The 21234-nt window shown below is 36.6% G+C and overlaps 1 protein-coding gene and 1 non-coding gene across 3 annotated transcripts in view; both read left to right on the top strand.

Annotated features, from left to right (window-relative positions):
- Nucleotides 1-21234, top strand: part of COPS4 (COP9 signalosome subunit 4) — a 39024-nt gene that overhangs the window by 16814 nt on the left and 976 nt on the right. Inside the window, 5 exon segments of one of the 2 annotated variants that reach the window (NM_001034694.2) lie at nucleotides 1780-1933; nucleotides 2093-2243; nucleotides 9705-9875; nucleotides 13708-13823; nucleotides 15467-15551. In NM_001034694.2, coding sequence (NP_001029866.1) covers nucleotides 1780-1933; nucleotides 2093-2243; nucleotides 9705-9875; nucleotides 13708-13823; nucleotides 15467-15551 — 677 coding nt within the window. 2 annotated transcript variants of the gene reach the window in all.
- Nucleotides 5757-5891, top strand: LOC112447183 (small nucleolar RNA SNORA70). Its single transcript, XR_003035289.1, has one exon. It is a non-coding gene; the product is annotated as a small nucleolar RNA SNORA70 (small nucleolar RNA).

Consider the following 21234-nt stretch of genomic DNA (forward strand, 5'->3'; position numbering starts at 1 on the left):
AGGTATCTTGCCTTTTGTGCGAAATGATGCCCCTTGAAAAAGCAGTCAGTATATGAAAAAGCCTTTATATATAGATGTTGAATTTTGTTTTCTAAGGCTTCTTGTTAATTCAGTTTTTTCCTTTGATAGTTTGAAAAGGCTGAAAAAGTTAAAGTGTTAGTTTCTCAGTCGTGTCTGACTCTTTGCGACCGTATAGACTGAAGCCCGCCAGGCTCCTCTGTCCATGGAATTCTCCAGGCAAGAATACTGCAACGGGTTGCCATTCCCTTCTCCAGGGAGTCTTCCTGACCCATGGATCGAACTTAGGTCTCCTGCATTGTAGGCAGATTCTTTACCATCTGAACCTCCATGGAAGCCTCTGAACAGGCTGAGGGCTTTCTTAATTGCTTTGGTCTTATTCTGTCTGGAGCAATGTCTCGTTAGTACAGAGCAAACGATTTATTTTTCATTAGTAGTTGACATAAATATACTGTTCTTTGCAGTGGTGGTTATTAATGTTTTGAGAGTACTGTAACATTATCTGTGAGAATACCAAGAACTGAAAATTCTGTGGTTTTCTAAACAAGTTAAAGTGATTTGGATAAATTATTGAGAGCTTGTTTCCCTAAAAAAGGATTCATTCTGATTATGAAAGTAATAGATATAATAGATATACTTGGCATAAAAAATGAAAATGCAGAAAAATACGGTGCTGTTTATAGCAATATATGTAAGTATGAGTTGTGAATGGAGATAATAGAAAATATTAATGATATATGACTTATGGAAATTTTGAATTGATATAAAATTTTTTGAAGAATTAGTTTCAAAGTTAGGGCCGAGTCAATTGTAAACTCTGTTCTTGCCACTTGGGAACACCACTTTTGCTGATAAGTAGAATTAACTTTTCTGTGAGGGTAAATCTTGAATTATATGAGTTTTGACTTATATAAGGTCTTCAGTTATACATTTCTTGTGTATAAATGTGACCTTTGGGATAAGAAGATAATTGAAAACTACCTGTATTATCACTCCAAGAGATAATTGTGATTCCTCTCTTGATGTATGTATATAGAAATACATTTTGATAGTGTTTTTATGTACTTTTTTATCCTTTTTTTTCATTTAGTGAAAACTTATGACTATTGTCAGAAATAATTATAATAATGACACTGTATATAATTATTTTATATATACATAACTGTATAGTATCTGTCATCTTTATATACCACAACTTAATTAATTACCATAAATACTATTATGGGTGATTTCCATTTTTTTCCTATTATGGATATTTATGAATAACTTTATAAATGAATATTCTCTACATGTATATGTGTGCACATGCATGATTTTTGGGGGGGATTTATTTTTTAGAGGTAGAATATAGTAGGTAAAGGGTATATGCATTTTAAAGGATTCAAAGAATGGTTGGAGAGCATACTGCCAAATTGTTGTCCAGGATGGATGTACATGTCCATGGTTCTTTTTGGTGGTGGTACATGATATGTCCTTGAACTGGGCTTTATTTTTTTAAAGATCTTTGATTTATGAGACTATCTGAGGATTAGAAGAAGCTAAAATAGAAATGAATAATGACAAAAATAATGAAAATTCAGTAAAATTTGTTTTGGAAATGTTTTTTAGCTTCTCTGTGTTTTTCCAATGCAGTAAAAAGTTTGAGTCCCTTATAGTAACAGAATATATGTGTACATATCAGGAAAAAATAACTTATTTCCTACCACCCCTAAAAATTTTCTTGGTGAAATAGTTATTCTGTGTATTTCTGTTATTGCCTAGACAGTACAATGTTGATTATAAACTGGAGACCTATCTGAAGATTGCTCGGCTATATCTGGAGGACGATGATCCAGTCCAGGCAGAGGCTTACATAAATCGGGCATCGTTGCTTCAGAATGAATCAACCAATGAACAGTTGCAGATACATTATAAGGTAACTGATGAGCTGGTTTGGAATTAATTTTGTATTGGAGAATCCCACAATATTAAGGTGCTCCAGAATATCTGATAAATGCTGTTGTTATACATCAGAGATTCTCTTTTCTTTTGCTTTTTAATTTTCCCCCTAATTGAAACATTTTCCCTCTCATAGGTATGCTATGCACGTGTTCTTGATTATAGAAGAAAATTCATTGAAGCTGCACAAAGGTACAATGAACTCTCTTACAAGACAATAGTACACGAAAGTGAAAGACTAGAGGCCTTAAAACATGCTCTGCACTGCACCATCCTAGCATCAGCAGGTAAACAAGAAAGCTACCTTTGCTTAATAATTTTAGGTTCGTTGCTATCCACTGGAGAAGGGATAGGCTACCCACTCTAATATTCTTGGGCTTTCCTGGTGTCTCAGCTGGTAAAGAATCTGCCTGCAATGCAGGAGACCTGGGTTTGATCCCTGGGTTGGGAAGATCCCCTGGAGAAGGGAAAGGCTACCCACTCCAGTATTCTGGCCTGGAGAATTCCATGGAGTGTATAGTCCATGGGGTCGCAAAGAGTCAGACACGATGGAGTGCCTTTCACTGCTATTTGAGGATTTGGTGAGAAACTGTTCTTCAAGAGGATGTCTTACTAATACAGTTATGATAAATTTAATTAAAACATTTAAGCAGTAAGAGTAGGTTGCTAACTTAAGACGTTTTAAAAATATATATTTACCAGCCTCTTACCCACAGATATTAGGAATTGTTAAGAGATAATCTGATGGTTAGTTCTGCTAAAATATCACTGAAGAAAATGGATATTAAATTGAGAATTACACAAAGGAAAGTGAAAATTAAAATCTAGAAATGGGTGATATAATTAATGTACTGCTTTGGGGATTTAAAAAAATTTTTAATCTTCAAGCCTCACTTTTAGACCTGGCACTTATCTTTTTCTCCAGTAAATATAAGTAGTAAACTATTCTTTGTCTTTTTTACTAAACTACAGCATGTAAATCATTCAACTTATAAAGCAGGAAAGGGCATTGAGAGGAAATGCTGAGAATTCTAAGCCATGGTGTTTCTAAATCATTTTATAATGTTTGTTTTTGAACTGTGTTTAGTTGAGAGCCTAATGGCATATTCAGACTACACATTTCATTCTGTATGAAGCAGTGATCTTATTTATTTTTGTTACTGAAAAGACAGTACATAAAATGGTACCACTTTCTACTCTGAAGAACTATTACTGATTTCTTCTATCTGTTTCAGTATATAAGTGTGTATGCTCCTTTTTATACACAAATTATAACATGATATACACACTTTTGTAAGGTGCTTTTTTTATGTGGCTATCCATCACGGTGGTCTTTATACAACTCATAAAGCTCATTCTTTTTTATTTTCTGTCCTTTGGCTTTATCATAATTAGTCAATTACGATGCTGTAGTAATTATATGTGTACGTATAGGTTAAATTGTTGAATCTAAGGGTGCATACGTTTAAAATTTTGGTAGAAATTAAAATTGGCTTTTAACATTACCCTCTAAACAATAATGTCTGTGTGTACCTAATTGTTGTTGTGTTGTTCAGTTGCTTAGTTGTGTCTGACTCTTTGTGACCCCATGGACTGGAGCAAGCCCTGCTTCCCTGTCCTTCACTATCTCTTGGAGTTTGCTCAAGTTCACGTCCATTGGATTAGTTATACTGTCTAACCATCTCATCCTCTGCCGCCCTCTTCTCCTTTTGCCTTCAGTCTTTCCCAGCATCAAGGTCTTTTCCAATGTACCTGGTTACTCACACACATATTTCCAAATTTTTTTATCCTTACTAACCTGGTAGAAGAAAGGTAATATTTCATTCTAGTTTTAATTTGCATTTCATTTACTATGAATGCTTTTGAGCATCTTTTCATGTGTTTTAAAAAAATCATTATTGAAAAACCCATTTTTTTTGAGTAAATTTGTCTGTTTATGTTCATTAGCCATTTTTTATCTTTTTCTTATAAAAACTGTTCACATGTATAAGAAGTTAACAAGTTTTTCTCCCAGTTTATTATCTCTTTTTTGGCTCTATTGATGAAATTTTTGCCATTCAGAAACTTTAGATTTTTATATAGTTAAATATTTTAATCTTTTATAGCTTTGGGGTTTTGTTGACTTGCTTAAAAGGTCTTTCCTATTCTGAAATTACATATTTTAGATTCCTTCATGTTTTCTTCTGGTAGTTTTAGTTCTTGAATCCTCTGATCTTTCACTTCAGTTCGTTTCAGTCACTCAGTCATGTCTGACTCTTTGCGACCCCATGAACCGCAGCATGCCAGGCCTCCCTGTCCATCACCAACTCCTGGAGTTTACCCAAACTCATGTCCATTGAGTCAGTGATGCCATCCAACCATCTCATCTTCTGTCATTCCCTTCTCCTCCTGCCCTCAATCTTTCCTAGCATCAAGGTCTTTTCAAATGAATCAACTCTTCGCATCAGGTGGCCAAAGTATTGGAGTTTCAGCTTCAACATCAGTCCTTCCAATGAATACCCAGAACTGATCTCCTTTAGGATGGACTGGTTGGATCTCCTTGCAGTCCAAGGGACTCTCAAGAGTCTTCTCCAACATCACAGTTCAGAAGCATCAATTCTTTGGCGCTTAGCCTTCTTTATGGTCCAGCTCTCATCTCCATACATGACCACTGGAAAAACCATAGCCTTGGCTAGACGGACCTTTGTTGACAAAATAATGTCTCTGCTTTTTAATATGCTGTTTACGTTGGTCATAACTTTCCTTCCAAGGAGTAAGTGTCTTTTCATTTCATGGCTGCAGTCACCATCTGCAATGATTTAGACTGAAAAATTGAGAACCCTAGAGAGCTTTTGTTTATGTAGAGTATATTTGCTGTTTAGTGTATTAGAAATTGAAGTGAGTAATTTAAAAATATTTAATTCATTTAAAAGTAACAATAATAGATCTGTTACATATAAAGTGACTTTTTTGGACATACCACATGGCTTCTTAGTTCCTGACCAGGAATTGAACCCACATCCTCTTTAGTGGAAGTGTAGAGTCCTAACACTGGGACCATCAAGGAAGTCCATGCTTGTTTTTCTAAATGGCTAGTTATTTGAGTTGGCATTCTTTATTGAATTCTACATCCCTTTTCTCCCTGTTGATTTGAAGCACATTATAATAGATTTCTGGACATAGTATTCTGTTCCATTAATTAGCCTGTGTATTTATGAATATACTAATACTATGCTCTTCAAATTATTATAGCTTTGTCTTTATAGTGTCTTATTATTAGCAGATCTTCTTACTCTTCATTACTCTTCTCTAAGTTTTCCTAGCTTTTTGTTATATTTGCTTTCTCTCACTGACTCTCTTTCTCTCTCACATCCACGTGCATGCATGCGCATGCACACACACACACACACACACACACAGGTTTTGATGTATCATTTTAAAGTAATTTGAAGGCACTCAAATTACTTTAAATCATGACACTCTTTCATATGTCATCATGTATCTCCTAAGAATAGAAACATTTTTTTCTGTGTAGCTGCAATACCATTATCATCCCTGAAAAAGTTAACAGTGATTCCACTGTAGAATTTAGCAGCTGGTCCATATTATCACTGCCTCAGTTAGCTTAAGGATATCTTTTATACCTGCCTTTTTCATCTTAAATAAGGAGCAATTTTATATGTGGTATTTGGTGATTATGCCTCTTTAGATTCTTTTAGTCTAGAAGAGTTTCCTCATTCCCCGCCCCACCCCCAACTTTATTGTGGTATAGTTCACATACAACATTGTATATAGTTTCCTCACTTGAAAAAAAAAAACTTTTGCAGCCAATTAAGCCGACTGTGCTCTTTTCCCCGTGGGGGCCCAGTGTGCAGTGGCTGCAAACAGCAGCCTCCTCGGTAGTGTATGCAGCCTGTTGCCTGTACAGGTTGCCCTAAGGGACCTTGGATACAACTCTTTCCAGTGGACTTTGATGACTGGCATGCTATCCCCAGTCTAAGCTCCAGACAGGTATGCGTGGTGCCCTTGGAAAGCCCTGGGGCACACTGGCCAGGGTCCACATTGGCCAAGTCATAATGTCCATCCCCACTGAGCTGCAGAACAAGGAGCCTGTGATTGAGGCCCTCTGTGGGGCCAAGTTCAAGTTCCTTGGCCGCCAGAAGATCTACATCTCCAAGAACTGAGCGTTTACTAAGTTTAGTGCAGATGAACTTGAAAACATGGTGGCAGAAAAGCAGCTCATCCTGGATGGCGAGGGGTCACATATTACATATACAACCCTGATGGTGGCCCTCTGGACAAATGAGGGGCCCTGCCCTTATGAGAGCCTGGGGGCTGTCCCCTCCTTCCTCTTGCCCACTGATGAATCTTACGTTCCTGTCCAAAAAAAAAAAAAATACTGACTTTGAAGTTATTACATAGAATATCCTTCATCCTAGATTTTTTGATCTATATGATACGTACTATGCTTAGTTGCACAGTTGTGTCCAACTCTTTGCGACCCCATGGACTGTAGCCCGCCAGGTTCCTCTGTCCATGGAATTTTCTAGGCAAGAATATTGGAGGGAAATGCCATTTCCTCCTCCTGGGGATCTTTCCCACCTAGGGATTGAACGTGTGTCTCTTGCATCTCCTGCATTGGTGGATTCTTTACACCGTGCCACCTGGGAAGCCCTCTTTGAGAGAGAGAGAGAGAGAGAGAGAGAGATGATATATATAGTTATGATATATATAGTTAATTTATTCCTTAATCCCATAGATCCCTTATAAAATAGAAATTATAGCCAGAGGTTATGTTAGATTCAGGTTAAATTTTTTTCTAGCAAGAATACCTTATAATGATACTATATACTCGCTGTATTGAATCATGTCAGCACATACTGCTACATTGTCCCACTGTTAGTGATGCTGAGTTTGTTCATTTAATTAAGGTAGAAACTCCATTGTAAAGGTACATTGTCCTCTTTGTATTTTGTAAGCAATTCATGGGGTGCTGCTTTGACACCACAAAAATTCTGTTTTCCAAATTCCTTTCCATGATTTAATATCTGTTAATAATCCTTGCTGGATCACTCATTGCATATAATATAAAATGAAAATGAAAAATGGTGAATTATTCATTCTTTGCCCTTTTTTTCCCCAAATATCACTGTGAACTTTTTCTCTGCTTATTCTTCTGCATGTAGAAGCACACAAAACTGTACACACAGAAACATGTATGTACAGAAAACATGTACACATAGGAAACTGTACATACAGAAACATGTATGTACAGAAAACATGTACACACAGAAAACTGTACATAGCAAAAGTGTAGAAACATGTATGTACAGAAAACATGTACACATAGGAAACTGTACATACAGAAACATGTATGTACAGAAAACATGTACACACAGAAAACTGTACATAGCAAAAGTGTACACTTCAGTGAATTGTCACAGATGAAAGCCATCATAGAGTCAATGCTCAGAAAAAGAAACAAAATATTTCCAGCACCGTGAAAGCCTCTGTCCTGCTTTCTCCTAATCTCTGTCCCTAACCCCCAACCCCTAAGAGCTGTCATTAGTATATAATTAGTTTTGCCTGCTTCTTATATTTATATGAATGAAGTCATGTAGTACGTATACTCTTGTTCTTTCTTCTTTTGCTCAACTTTATGAAATTTATCCACATTGTTACAGGTACTTTCTTCATTTTTATTGTTGTATGATATCACATTCTGTGAATATACCACATTGTTTATCCTGTTGACTTGTCATTGGCTATTAGTAATAGTACTGCTATGAATATTCTTATATATTTGACTCAATTTTTAAATTTTATTTGTGTTACAGTAAATTATAGTTGTGATTCTTTTTGATGGTCGAGTTGTCCCAAATGTGACCAAATTATGTCTTTTTGACATGGCCCCCCTGTTAGTCTTTGAGTACTAGCCTGATATGTAGTATAAAAAGATGCCTTAGGCTCCTTTTGTATTTCCCCTGCCCCAGACGTGAAATCAGCTATTTTTTAAGGATTTCTAGTTCCTCTTAGGAGAAGGCAGCGGCACCCCACTCCAGTACTCTTGCCTGGAAAATCCCATGGACGGAGGAGCCTGGTAGGCTGCAGTCCATGGGGTCGCTAAGGGTCGGGCATGACTGAGCGACTTCACTTTCACTTTTCACTTTCATGCATTGGAGAAGGAAATGGCAACCCACTCCAGTGTTCTTGCCTGGAGAATCCCAGGGACAGGGGAGCCTGGTGGGCTGCCGTCTATGGGGTTGCATAGAGTCAGACACGACTGAAGTGACTTAGCAGCAGCAGCAGTTCTTCTTAATGAGGTTAGCAAGATCAGGGTACTAGGTATGCTCACTGATGCTGGATGTCATTGTCATTAGGCTCTTTCAGTATATAGAGCTAAAAATAAATTTAAAAAGAAAAAGTCTGTTCATAGTTTTATTTCCATTAGTTCACTTTTTAATGTCATCAGTTATCATGTGATTTTCCACCACTTAAAGGTACTCAAGGTGTAAATTGAGACTATGAAAATCAAGTTTTCCATCTGAGAAATGTTTGTTCATCTTTCATCAATTTTTTATTATAACCAGAAGGATGCATGTTTGTTACAGAAATATAAGTAAGCAAGAAGAAGAAAATAGCAATTAGCTATAATTTGAACCATTTGTAACATTTTGGCATATGATTGGTTCTCCATATCCATGGGTTCTGCATCTGCAGATTCAACCACCCATGGATTAAAAATATTTGGGGAAAAAATTTTTAGGAAGTTCCAAAAGCAAAACTTGAATTTGCTGGTGCCAGCCAGAACTATTTACATAGCATTTACATTTTATTTACATTGTATTACATTACATTACAATGTACATTGTACATTGTATTATACATAATCTGGAGATGATCTGAAATATAAGGGAGGATGTATGAAGGTGGTGCAAATAGAACATTATTTTACTTAAGTGACTTTTGCATTGGCAAGTTTTGGTATTTATGAGGGAGTCTTGGAACCAGTCCCTGATGGCTACTGAGAGAATGATTGTGTATCATAGTCTTCACAGATGAATATAGAGTTGATCCTTATTATTCCCAGATTCCATGTAGGTGAATCTACCTACTTGCTAAAATTTGTCACCCCCTCCCAAATCAATACTTGAGGTGCTTTTACAGTCATTTGTAGACATGTGCAGAGCAGCAAAAAATTTGAGCCCTTCTACTTAAATTGTTTCCAGCTGGTGTCAAACAAGGTGATGTTCTACATTGTTTCAGCTCTCCTTCTATAAACAAATGTCCTTTTTTGTGGTCTATTTGATACTCTTCACATTTTCATGCATTTGTTGATGGTTTTGCTGTTTTTAAATGGTCCCCAAGCATAGTGTCATAGTATTATCTTGTGTTCTCAAGTGTGGGAAGTCTGTGATGTGTCTTATGGAGAATATACGTGTGGTAAGTTAGATAAGTTCTTTCACATGAGTTATAGTGTAAGCCATAAATTAAAGTGCCTTTAAACAAACACACAAGACAAGATTACATGTTGACCAGTTGAGAAAAATGCTGTGACCAGGGGCTCAGAGGAACCTAATCCTGTGTCAGCCCTAGGAGCAGCAGTTGGGTATTCACTAATTCAGTGTTGGCAGCGACTTTATAGGACATAGCTACTACAAATAATGAGGATCAGCTGTATATTTTAGTAGGCAAAATGGGGTCCTAAGAAAGATTGTTTTTCATTGAAAGAAGAGTGAGAATGTCTGATGCTTGCTTGTTTGCCTTAGGACAGCAGCGTTCTCGGATGCTAGCTACTCTTTTTAAGGACGAAAGGTGCCAACAGCTTGCTGCTTATGGAATCCTAGAGAAAATGTACCTAGACAGGATCATCAGAGGAAACCAACTTCAAGAATTTGCTGCCATGCTGATGCCTCACCAGAAAGCAACTACAGCTGATGGTAATGACTGCTTCTTATAAGTATGTGGTAGTGAATATTCAGGTCACACTAGTGGAACATATGTTAAATTTGAAGAGTCTTGATATCTTTCTGTAATATTTTTGTCTAGTACTTGATAAAAAATGAATATTGACTGAAGATGAATATCATACATGGATATGAGTTTGGAATATAAGGGTAGACCTACTGGAAAGCATTTTTTGGAATATTTTTTTGGAAACTGAAAAGGCAGAAGAATTATAGGCTAGGCTTATAGCACCCGATTTTTTTTAAACTCAAACCATTTGGTAAGTACCTTAATGAATTTTAAACATCAGTTTGTAGCAGAGCATAATTACCCAGTCCTATTTTAGATAGAGCAAAATTTGGCACAGTAGCTTGCGCAAGCTTATTAAGGGGTAAGTGTTTCCAATAAGAATAGAACTTGGTGTTGTGTTTCCTACTATTTGCTTAAGTCAGACTGTCTTTGCTGGGAAAGAATTTTTAATAGATGCTTGTTCATACATCAGTAATTTTAAGTATGTTTATCTATAGAGATTTTAAGGTAGCTTACAACAGTATCACACATGACTAAAAATATAGATGTAGACCACTAGAAATATGGAAAAGGTTAAGACAGACATGCAGATTTGTCAAACTCATTGCCTTGGATTCACTGTCATCCCATATTGAAGAGAATCTAGCTGTATACAATTATTTATGTAAGATTTGGCAAAAAGGTATATATATATACCTCACCAGTCACTGCCCTAGTTCCCAGATTTACTGAAGCAATTATATTGACCTATTGAATTTCTTTTATTTAATTGTACATTAAGAAACAAATAATTATCTGTCTAAAGGAGATAATTTATTCTATAGGATATTCTTTATGAAGATAGTGAGAAAAATTCCATTTCGGTCTTAGGATTAGTTGTGATTCTCCAAGCACTTGATTTAAGTAATGTGAGTTGATAAACTGATTGATTTTCTTAATTTGATAGGCTGCTAGAAAGTTTAAAAAATTAAACTTGTAGCCCACCTGTAATGGGTATGTTTTGACCATTGCTATTCTTCTCTTTTTTAATTTCAAGTTTTCTTGTCTCCTGTGTATTCTGAGTAACTTTAATAAATTCTTTTGCAGGAAGTTACCTGATAAAAGCTAAATAAATAAAAAGTTTCTAGAACTGATATAATTAAACTTCAGATTTGACTTTGTGCTTTCTGGCCAAAGAAAGAAAAAATAAAATTAGATTACTCTTCTAAAATGAGGGATTCTAACTAGGATCTCTGAGAATGCAAATGATTTTCAAATTTCTCACAGGAGACTGTGTATATAGGACAGGCATTTTGTCTTCTTCTTCCATTTTAGCCTTTGTTACTTTATTTATTTTTCGTGGCCATCTTTGTTTATTGTCATTACAACGCCTAGGCTAGCAATCTTGAGACATAGTGTTGTTGTTATTATTACAATTCGGTGGTTTTGGTATATTCCCAGGGTTTTGCAGTGTTACTGCTAAGCTATTTTCTGCCCTGTAGATTTGCCTGTTCTGATCATTTCATATAAATGGAATCATACAAGATGTGATCTCTTGTGACTGGCTTCTTTCACTTAGCTTGATGTTTCCAAGGTTCATCTGCGTTGTAGTGTGTATCAGTACTTCATTCACTTTTATTGCCAAGTAACATTGTGTTACCTCATTTTATTTCATCAGTTGATGGACATTCAGATACTGTTGTGAACATTCATGTAAAAGTTTTTATATGGACATAGGTTTTTAATTTTTAAAATTTTTAATTCTCTTGGATATATATCTAGCAGTGGAATTACTGGGTCATATGGTAGCTAATGTCTGTACAAAAACTTTTACATGAATGTTCACAACAGCCTTATTAATAGCAAAAACAACCTAAATGTCCATCAACTGATAAAGAGGTGTGCTGCAGTCCATGGGCTCACAAAGAGCTGGACATGACTGGGCAGCTGAATAGCAACAGCAGCATGGTAACTATGTTTAGTCTTTTGAGGAGCTGCCAGACTGTTTTCCTCCAGTTTACATTCCTGTGTGTGCGGGTTCCATCTTCTCCATGTTTTCTCCCACAGTTGTTATTATCTGTCTTTTTGATTGTCTTCCTACCCACTAGTCATCCTAGTGGGTATGAAGTGTGGTATCTTGTTATGGTTTTGACTTGCATTTCCCTGAGGGCTTAATGATGTTGAACACCTTTTCATATGCTTATTGGCCACTTTTAAATTGGGTTATTTGGTTTTTTTATTATTAAATTGTGTGAATTCTTATATATTCTAGATGTTATCATTGCCAGATAAGTATCTTCTCCCATTGTATGTGTTGTTTCTTCACTGTTGATGGTATCTTTTGAAACCCAAAAGTTATTAATTTTTAAGAAATCCAATTTATGTTTTTTTCTTTTGTTGCTTGTGCTTTAAATGTTGTATCTAAAAGGCTGTTGCCTAATCCAGGGTCATAAAAAGTTGCTCTGTTTTCTTCTATAATTGCAGCACTTACCTTTAGGTCTTTGATTAATGTTAAATTAATTTTTGTATGTGGTGTGAAGTAGGGGTCCAACTTTACTTTGCATGTGAATATTCAGTTGTCCTAGCACCATTTGCTGGACTCTTATTTCCCCACTGAATTACCTTGGCATCTTTGTTGGCAATCAGTTGACTGTAAATGTGAGTTTATTTCTGGACTCTAAATTCCGTTCCCTTATTCTTATGTCTGTCCTCACACCAGAATTCCCCAGTCTTGATTACTGTGTCTCAGTAGTAAAATCAGAAAATTTGAAATCAGAAAATCAGAAATTTTGAGCCTTCCAGCTTTGTTCTTTTTCAACATTGTTTTGGCTCCTCTGGGTCCTTTGAATTTCCATGTGAATTTTAAGATGAGTTTGTCAATTTCTGTGAAGAAGCCAGCTGGGATTTTGTTAGGGACCGCACTGAGCCTGTAGATCAATTTGGGGAATTAACAATATTAAATCTTCCATATTTTCCTATTTATTTAGGTCTTTATATTGGAAAGTGGCTAAGAGTAGATCTTAAAAGTCCTCATCACAAGAAAAAAATTGTAACTGTGAGGTGATGACACTAGTTAACTAAACTGGTGATGATCATTTCACATTATGTACATATATCAACTCACTGTGTTATACACTTTAAATGAATACAGTGTTACATGTTAATTATATCTCAATAAAAGGGAAAAAAAGAATCGGGTGAGCCCAGCAGTCTAACACTTTGAGAATGGGGCCTTAGGTCCAGAACTCTGTCAGGCCGTTTTATCCTTCTTAGGGGAAGATCCTATGCCTGATATCTCACGAGGGGATCTTGGCTTCCAAACATTTCTCACATTTGCCTCAGTACAGTGCTTGTGCAGTGCCCAGAGGAATAGAGACAGTCCCATTGCTCTGTATGTTTTGACTTATCAACCTTACAGAACAGGTTGTATGATTGTTTTGCTGCTGCTTGCTGATCATGTTTTGCTGCTGCTTGCTGATCAAATTTGTGCTTATAGCAAGAGAAGAGAAGGCAATGAAGCTGCTAACTAGTCCAAGGAAGCAAATCCAGAAATCCAGAAACCCCAAATCCAGAGGACTAAATCTGTTCAGCTAATAAGTAACTACTTGCCAGTCATCTTCTAAATGTTATTTTTATTTAATTGTATGATTCCAAATGTACCAATTAGTGCATCTTGGTTGCTTTTAAAATGTTGATAAGAATAAAGACAATGATTATGAATTATTACATGTCTGGAAAAATTTTTTTTTAAAAAGATGCGTCTTTTAAGAGTGTAAACCTAGTTTCAAAATTATAACTTTCTTATTTATATTTAAGGTTCTAGCATCTTGGACAGAGCTGTTATTGAACACAATTTATTGTCTGCAAGCAAATTATATAATAATATTACCTTTGAAGAACTTGGAGCCCTTTTAGAGATTCCTGCAGCTAAGGTATTTTCTTATTTCCAATACATAAAAAGGAAGTTAGACTAAATCATTGATATAAAGAGAAATACATACAGTTGGACCTTAATAACTGTGGATGAAAAATTTGTGGATATGGAGGGGGCCAGCTGTATTCATTGTACTACTCCATTTTATGTAAGGGTCTGGAGCCTCTGTGGATTTTGGTAGACAGGGCCCTCATGGAACCAATCCCCCAGGACTGATATTGAGGGAGGACTATAATCGGTAAATATTGTATGCATTGTATGTATGCAATAAAAATATACATAAAAAGCCTCAGATAAATGCAAGTAAATTATCTGAGTGTTAAAATAGTACTATAATGGAATTAATTATCTTTGGTTTTGGATTTTTTTTAAGTTGTAATTCATGGTAAAGTGACCTAGAATGGAAATCTTAAAGGGGTTCCAGGTTATGATTCCCATTTTGTAAGAATATCTTTGTTTCATATCTGTTCAAATCCACTTCAGAGTGGTTTCTGATTTTTAACTAACGTTTGCCTTAATTCTTTTTCCTGCTCTTTAATGACTATGGTAATACTATAAGCTATTCTGTTGTAACTTCTGTGGTTGATTTAACTTAAGAAGTTGGCTGCATTATTAGGGAGTTGACTTCATTCTTAGTCATGATAAAGTTTGGTTGGCTATGTATAAATTCTGGACAAGTGTCGGTGTTATTTAGAGGGTATTTCCAGTGTCATCTAGAAAACATTCTCTTAATTTTAAATAACAAAAACAAGCAATCAACCTTACTTTTACTAACTTGTAGACCTTAAAGTCATGCAGTTATGGTCACATCCCCTTTAATCTGTTAGAAAATACTAAATTAAAATTTTACTAACACAGTTCCTTTACATGTATACATTTAATACACAGTAAAGGCAGTGGAACCATTTTGGAACCAGGCCTTTAGTTACCATTAATAGATGCTTTCTTCTTAGGCTTTGAGGTATGACTCCTTGCTGAGACTAAGGGAAGTGAATATATTTTTAGCAGTAAATGCTAGTCACAGTCTGTTCAGGAGTGAATTAGGGTTGATTATGAACATGATCAGAATTACTATAAAGACTGTCACAACCCAGTTTTCTTAACAGACAGTAAACATGAAGTATGTCTTTAGGAATTAGAGGACCTTCTGCTCCCCTTTAATTGTTTTTTAAGTCCTTTCATTTCCCTGTTAAATTTGAACACTCTTCCTACTTTCAGTTTTTCCTTCAAAAAAACTACTGTCTTAAATAGTTTTGGGGGTAATAATGTGAAAACTGAAATGAAATAGAATAAGAAAAGCTAAGGATTTTTTTGAGGTGTGGATCCCAGAGAGAAGAAAAATTGTGAGTTTGATTTTGAGCAGAGAGAAAAATTGCTAAGAGGGCTAGGTGCTTGTTCAAAATCTTACAAGAGAAACAGATCCCAGTTAGCGTAAAATAATGGATTGTACCCAGAAAGAATTGGGGGATTAAATAGGCAGATTTACAAGATTTGTTCTTGTAACGAACGGCAGATGAACGCATACATAAGGCTTAGTGATGGTCAGCTAACCCAAAAGCTTTCAGTTCTGTTGATGAGCATGTGTGAATAACTCAATATGATAATTAAAATGTCTAAGAGTTTTTTTTTTGTTTTAAACAGGCAGAAAAGATAGCATCACAAATGATCACAGAAGGACGTATGAATGGATTTATTGATCAGATTGATGGAATAGTTCATTTTGAAAGTAAGAAGTTTTGCTTGGTTATAGCATGATGAAATGACAGTGTTGTGTATTTGTGATTAAAACATGCTGAGTGAGCAATTGCCGAGCATTATCCTTTGACCCAGAATCTTACTACTGGAGTGAACTTATTTCCCAGAGAAATTGTTGTTGTTGTTCAGTCACTCAGTCGGGTCCGACTCTTTGTGACCCCATGGACTGCAGCATGCCAGGTTTCCCATCCTTCACCATCAGCAGGAGCTTGCTCACACTCATGTCCATCCAGTTGGTGATGCCATCCAACCATCTCATCCTCTATCATCCCCTTTTCCTGCCTTCAATCTTTCCCAGCATCAGGGACTTTTCCAGTGAGTCAGTTCTTCGCATCAGGTGGCCAAAGTATTGGAGCTTTCCTTTAGGATTGACTAGTTTGGTCTCCTTGCAGTCCAAACGCAAGGAGGAAAAATTGAAACTGGAATTGTTATATTCATTCATTTACTCACCAAAGATTTATTGACTACATACCATGTAACGGGCGTGTAGAAAGGACAGTTGCATTTCCTATCAACAGCTCACTAAACTGATGGAGGCAGACAGATAAGTAGATCTCGTGACTTTCTCGTTTGTCTTAAAACCTCCGCAGCCCGTCTTCCCACCTCATTTGTGCCCTGGACCTTACTGCACCAGAACCATTCTGCTTGGACAGTTGTAACTTGAAATACCCACCTCTGGCCATGGCCTTTCCCCAGCCTTTTTAGTGGTCTTTCTCAGGTACGTCTGCTTTACCTCTTCCTTGACTGCGCTGGAGCCTTCCATCTGTGACTTTAACTTTCCTCCCGTCATCCTAGCCCTTTAAAATTCTTTTAATTTATTATTTTAAAAAGTTGTTTATATTTGGCTGTGCCAGGTCTCAGTTGTTTATATATTGGCTGTGCCTCGTTGTGGCATGCAGGATCTTTTTTTTTTTTTCTTTTTTTAAGTTGTAGCATATGAACTCTTTAGTTATGGCATGTGGGATCTAGTTCCCTGACCAGGGATTGAACCCAGGTCCCCTGCATTGGGAGTACAGAGTCTTACCACGGAACCTTCAGGGACGTCTCCCTTTTTAAAGTTTTGCCGTTCTTCTTATCCAGCTTAGAGTTCATGGTTCATCATTTCAGTTACTCTTTCTCAGAGGCCCCAGACCACTTGCCTGCTAACTTTGTTCCTGCTGTCCAGCAGGTCTTCACCTTGAATGACCCCATCCTTCAGCTTTTCCAGGCCTGTCCTTGAGTAGCTGAACTAGGGTTGCTGGAGAAGAGTCTAGAGTCCCAGATTGATTGATACCGCTGCAGATCCAGGATCCTGGGTTCTCAACACTGCCTGGGATTCTTCATACATTTCTCTAGTCCACTCTTTTTCCCTCCTCTGCAGTGACTGTTTCAGATTTCAGTTTCCTAAATCTCTGACTTTTGTCCTCCTTCACTCAGGAAAAAACTGCGTTTCCTATTCATAGGGAGAAGAAAAAAAGCTATTCATATGAAATTATCTTAACTTTATCAGATTTATAAACTCCTGAATGTTAAATATAGAGTGAATTTTGTCTTTTTCTTCTTTCATGTTATACTGGAGATGGATTCCATCTCTCTTTCTAGTTCTTCCACTTGAGATCCCTTCTCTGAACTCTGCCACTCCTTACCCCCAACAGAAATCTTTTTAAAGAACTTGAGCTTAGCAATTATTTTGTCCATTTTCATCCTCCCCCCCCCCCCCACCTTTGTTGGCTTCTTTCTATCAATATTTAAACATACTCGGGTCTCTTCCATTTTAGTAAAAATCCTTATATCTTTCAGGCTTCATCTTGGCTTTACATCATGTCGAATAGGGTTGACCACTTACTCCTTTTTGATTGCCCCCCACCCCTTTGACTTCTGTCCATCTCCTTCACCATGTTCTCCTGCTTCTCCTCCTTTTTCTCCAGGTATTCCTCCCAGCCATCTCTGTAGACTCTGTACTGCTTTACAGTTAAATATTGGGGCTGCTTAGGACTTACTCCTCGGCCTTTTTCTCCTCACTCTGCTGAGTTACCCTAGTAACCTGGTACATCTACTCCTATTGATCCATCTCTATGCAGACAATACTTAAATTTCTAGTGTAAGTCTCTCTTCTGAGTCTCAGACTCAGCAGCTCTAATTGACAAGTAGGTGTTTCCAACTTGACTGCTTCGTGGGCATCTCAGAAGGAACATATCCAAAACCACATTTGCCGTTTCCCCTCCCTGCCTGCCTCTCAGAACAACCACCCAGCTCTCCAGAACTAGAGTGTTCACTTTCTCCAGCACCCTTATCCTTACCCCTTCTTTTCTTTGCTGCCCAGAATCCTTTCAACTTTCTGTCTTATGTGTATCTAGAATCCACATACTTTTCTTCATTTGTTCCTGTCACCACTCTATTCTAAGCTCCTATACCCTCTTTTGGGCTTAAGAAATAGCCTCTTAACTTTTTTCTCATGTCTGCAATTACTCCTTTCTAGTCCCATTGCCCTGCTATAGCCAGAGTGATTGTGATCTTTGAAAAATGCAAACAGGCAGAAAAAAGAAATAAACACCAAATGATTCAGTGTTACTCTATTCCATTACATGCTGGTTGAATGCTTTCCCCATTGCTTGTAGAGTAAAACTCTGCAAAGTCTCCAAAAGATCGTGCGTGACCCTTTATGAATTTCTCTTTCCAGTCCAGCCCACAGGTCTTTTTGTTTTCTCCATCATTGTAAGTTCCTTCCCACATCAGACATTGCAGAATAGCCATCCCTCCACAGCCAGCCTCTCCAGTCATCTTCTGTTTGTCCCCGTGTCTTAGTTTCAACAGCATTAATCAATAATGATTTTCCTGACTCCTCAGATTAGGAATAGCTCTAAGTTATATGTTCTTGTCACCCTGAATTTCTTGCTAGCATTAATTATAATTATTTCCATTTCTGTAGCTCTTTGTCTAAATGCCTGTTTCTATTACCAAGCTCAGCTTCCTAGTGATCAATATTAAGTGTTTCTTATTCTCCATGGTATGTCCAACATCTTTTCCAGTGCCCTGCCTATTGTAAGTGGGAAATAAATAATTATTAAATTAACAAATACAGTATATGATGAATAGTATAGCAGAGGGGTAACCAAGTAAAAGAACAATTTAAATTAATGTCTGCCAACTTGATAGAATATGGAATATTTTCCTTTCTAATTTTCTTAGATTAAAAAAATTACAGTGGTAAGTCTGTTCTTATTAAGAAGTAAATGTTACACCAATGACTAAAGGAAGAGTCTGTAATATCTTTTCACTTTCTCTTGCATTCCTCTAACCCCACCTGTCTGGCACAACTAGTATCAGTCTGAAATCTTGTCTGTCTTTCTACATGCTTATATAGATAAGTAAAAAAAGGTAGGGACTTTAAAAAATGGTGTCCTACCTTAAAGTACATAGTATTCTACAAAGTGGTGTTTTTTTTTTTAAGTTAATATACCATGAACATATTTCAAGTCACTAGATACAAAATCTAATTTATTTGTTTTAATAGTTGTGTAGTTATTTCATGGAGTTCAACTATTCACCTGTTGATAGACATTCGGGTGCTTTCCTTGTGCAAATCTTTAAATCCTGGGACACTTAGTTCTCTAGAACGAAGTCTCAGAAGTTACATACTTTGATGCTTCAGAGGATGTATGTATTTTGATTAATAGCTACTACCAGTTTGTTTTTCAGAAAGCTGTAGCCATTTACACTTCCACCAACATGAGAGAATGAATCTTTAACAATTGGATATTCTTTTTCTTTTTATCTTTTGCCAGTTGTTGGGGGGAAATACCACAGTATTGTCTTACTGTACATTTCCTTGGCACTGGTGATGTTTAAATCTTTCCATGTGTTGGTCATTAGCATTTTCTCATCTGTGAATTGATGTTATTTTTCTTACACATTTCCTTCCTTTCTTTTCCATACCTTTCCTGTATCAATGTTACAGATACTTTTCTCATTCTATTAGTTGTGTTTCTTTCTATTAGGCAATGTGTACCATAAACCCTAACCCCAGACACATTTAAAAGCTTTTTTTACAGCCAAATATGTCCATTTTTAATTTTATGACTTTTGTGCTTTCTGTATTGAGTAAGAAAGTCTCCTTCACTTTGGGGTTAAATTAATATTTAAAGTTTCTTTAATGTTTTATTTGTTGTTTTATATTTACAAATTCAGTCTGTAGTTCATTTTTGTGTATAATTTTAAGTCATGGTCTAGCTGTTTTTTTTTTAAAGATAGACTGCCAATTATGTGAGTATCATTTATTAAATAAAACATCCTTTCTGATCTTTGGGGTGTATTAGGTTTCGCGTGATGCTAGTTGTAAAGAACTCGACTGCCAGTGCAGGAAATGTAAGAGACACGGGTTTGATCCCTGGGTCGGGAAGATCCCGTGGAGTAGGACAAGGCAACCTGCTCCAGTATTATTGCCCGGAGAATCCCATGGGCAGAGGAGCCTGGTGGGCTACAGTCCTCAGGGTTGCAAAGAGTCGGACATGACTGAAGTGACTTGGCACGCACCCAGGTTTCACAAATTAGTTTGGATCTCTTTCTATACTCTTTTCAGTTCCGTGGATCTGTAACAATATTAGGTAATAAATTTATAATAGGTTTTACTGTTGATAGAGCAGACCCTATCCCTCCACTACTATTTTTTGATTGAGTTGAGATTCACATATGTGAGATTAATCATTCAGTATCATTTAGTATGTTTACAGTGTTGTACAACCAACATCTCTGCCTGATTCCAGAACAGTTTTATCTTCTCAAAAAGAAGCCCCATGCCCCTTAAGCACTTGCTCCTCATACCTCTCTCTCTCCAGCCCCTTAGCAGCTCATTTCTGTTGTCTCTATGCATTTACCTGTTCTGCATATTTGATACAAATGAAACCATACAATATGTGACCTTTTAGCTTCTTTCACATGACGTAGTATTTTCAAGTTTCACTCATGTTATAACATGTAGTCAGTACTTCATTCCTTTTTAAGGCTGAATAATACTTAGTTGTGTAGATATACTATAATCCTGCCCCTGTTTTCAATTTTCAAAATTATTTTGGCTATTCTCAAACATCAGTTTTTCCATATTAACTTTAGTAATTTTATGTTGTTCAGGAAGCAAAACAGAGAAAGGGGGGATTGTCTTGGAAATTTCTTTAAATTCATGTATTAATAGAAAAGGACTGATATTTTTAAGATATTACATCTTTCCAGCTGGAAATGTGATTTGTATCTGCTCAAGTTATTTTATGTCCTTTATTCAGATTTTATAGTTTTTTTTCCCTTCACTAATTCTGTGCCCAAATGTGTAAATGTTGGTGCTGTTTTGGATGGAGCTTGCTCCCTAGTTTTTCATTTCTAACTGCAGATTGCCGTGCAGAGAAAAGCGTGCTAGATCATGAAGTTTTTTGTTTGGAGTTTAAATATTAAAATATTGTTTAGAGTCCAGTAGAATCCCAGGGACCAGGGAGCCTGGTGGGCTGCCCTCTATGGGGTCACACAGAGTCAGACATGACTGAAGTGACTTAGCAGCAGCAGAGACAGCGTGGAGTAGATAAATAGACTTACTTTCCCCAGTAGGTGGCAGTGTCTTATGAAGGTATAAAGTGAAAGAAAGAAAGTCACTCAGTCCTGTCCGACTCTTTGTGACCCCACAGACTATA

This window comes from Bos taurus, chromosome 6 (assembly GCF_002263795.3).
Source record: "Bos taurus isolate L1 Dominette 01449 registration number 42190680 breed Hereford chromosome 6, ARS-UCD2.0, whole genome shotgun sequence".
In the NCBI taxonomy this organism is placed as follows: domain Eukaryota; kingdom Metazoa; phylum Chordata; class Mammalia; order Artiodactyla; family Bovidae; genus Bos; species Bos taurus.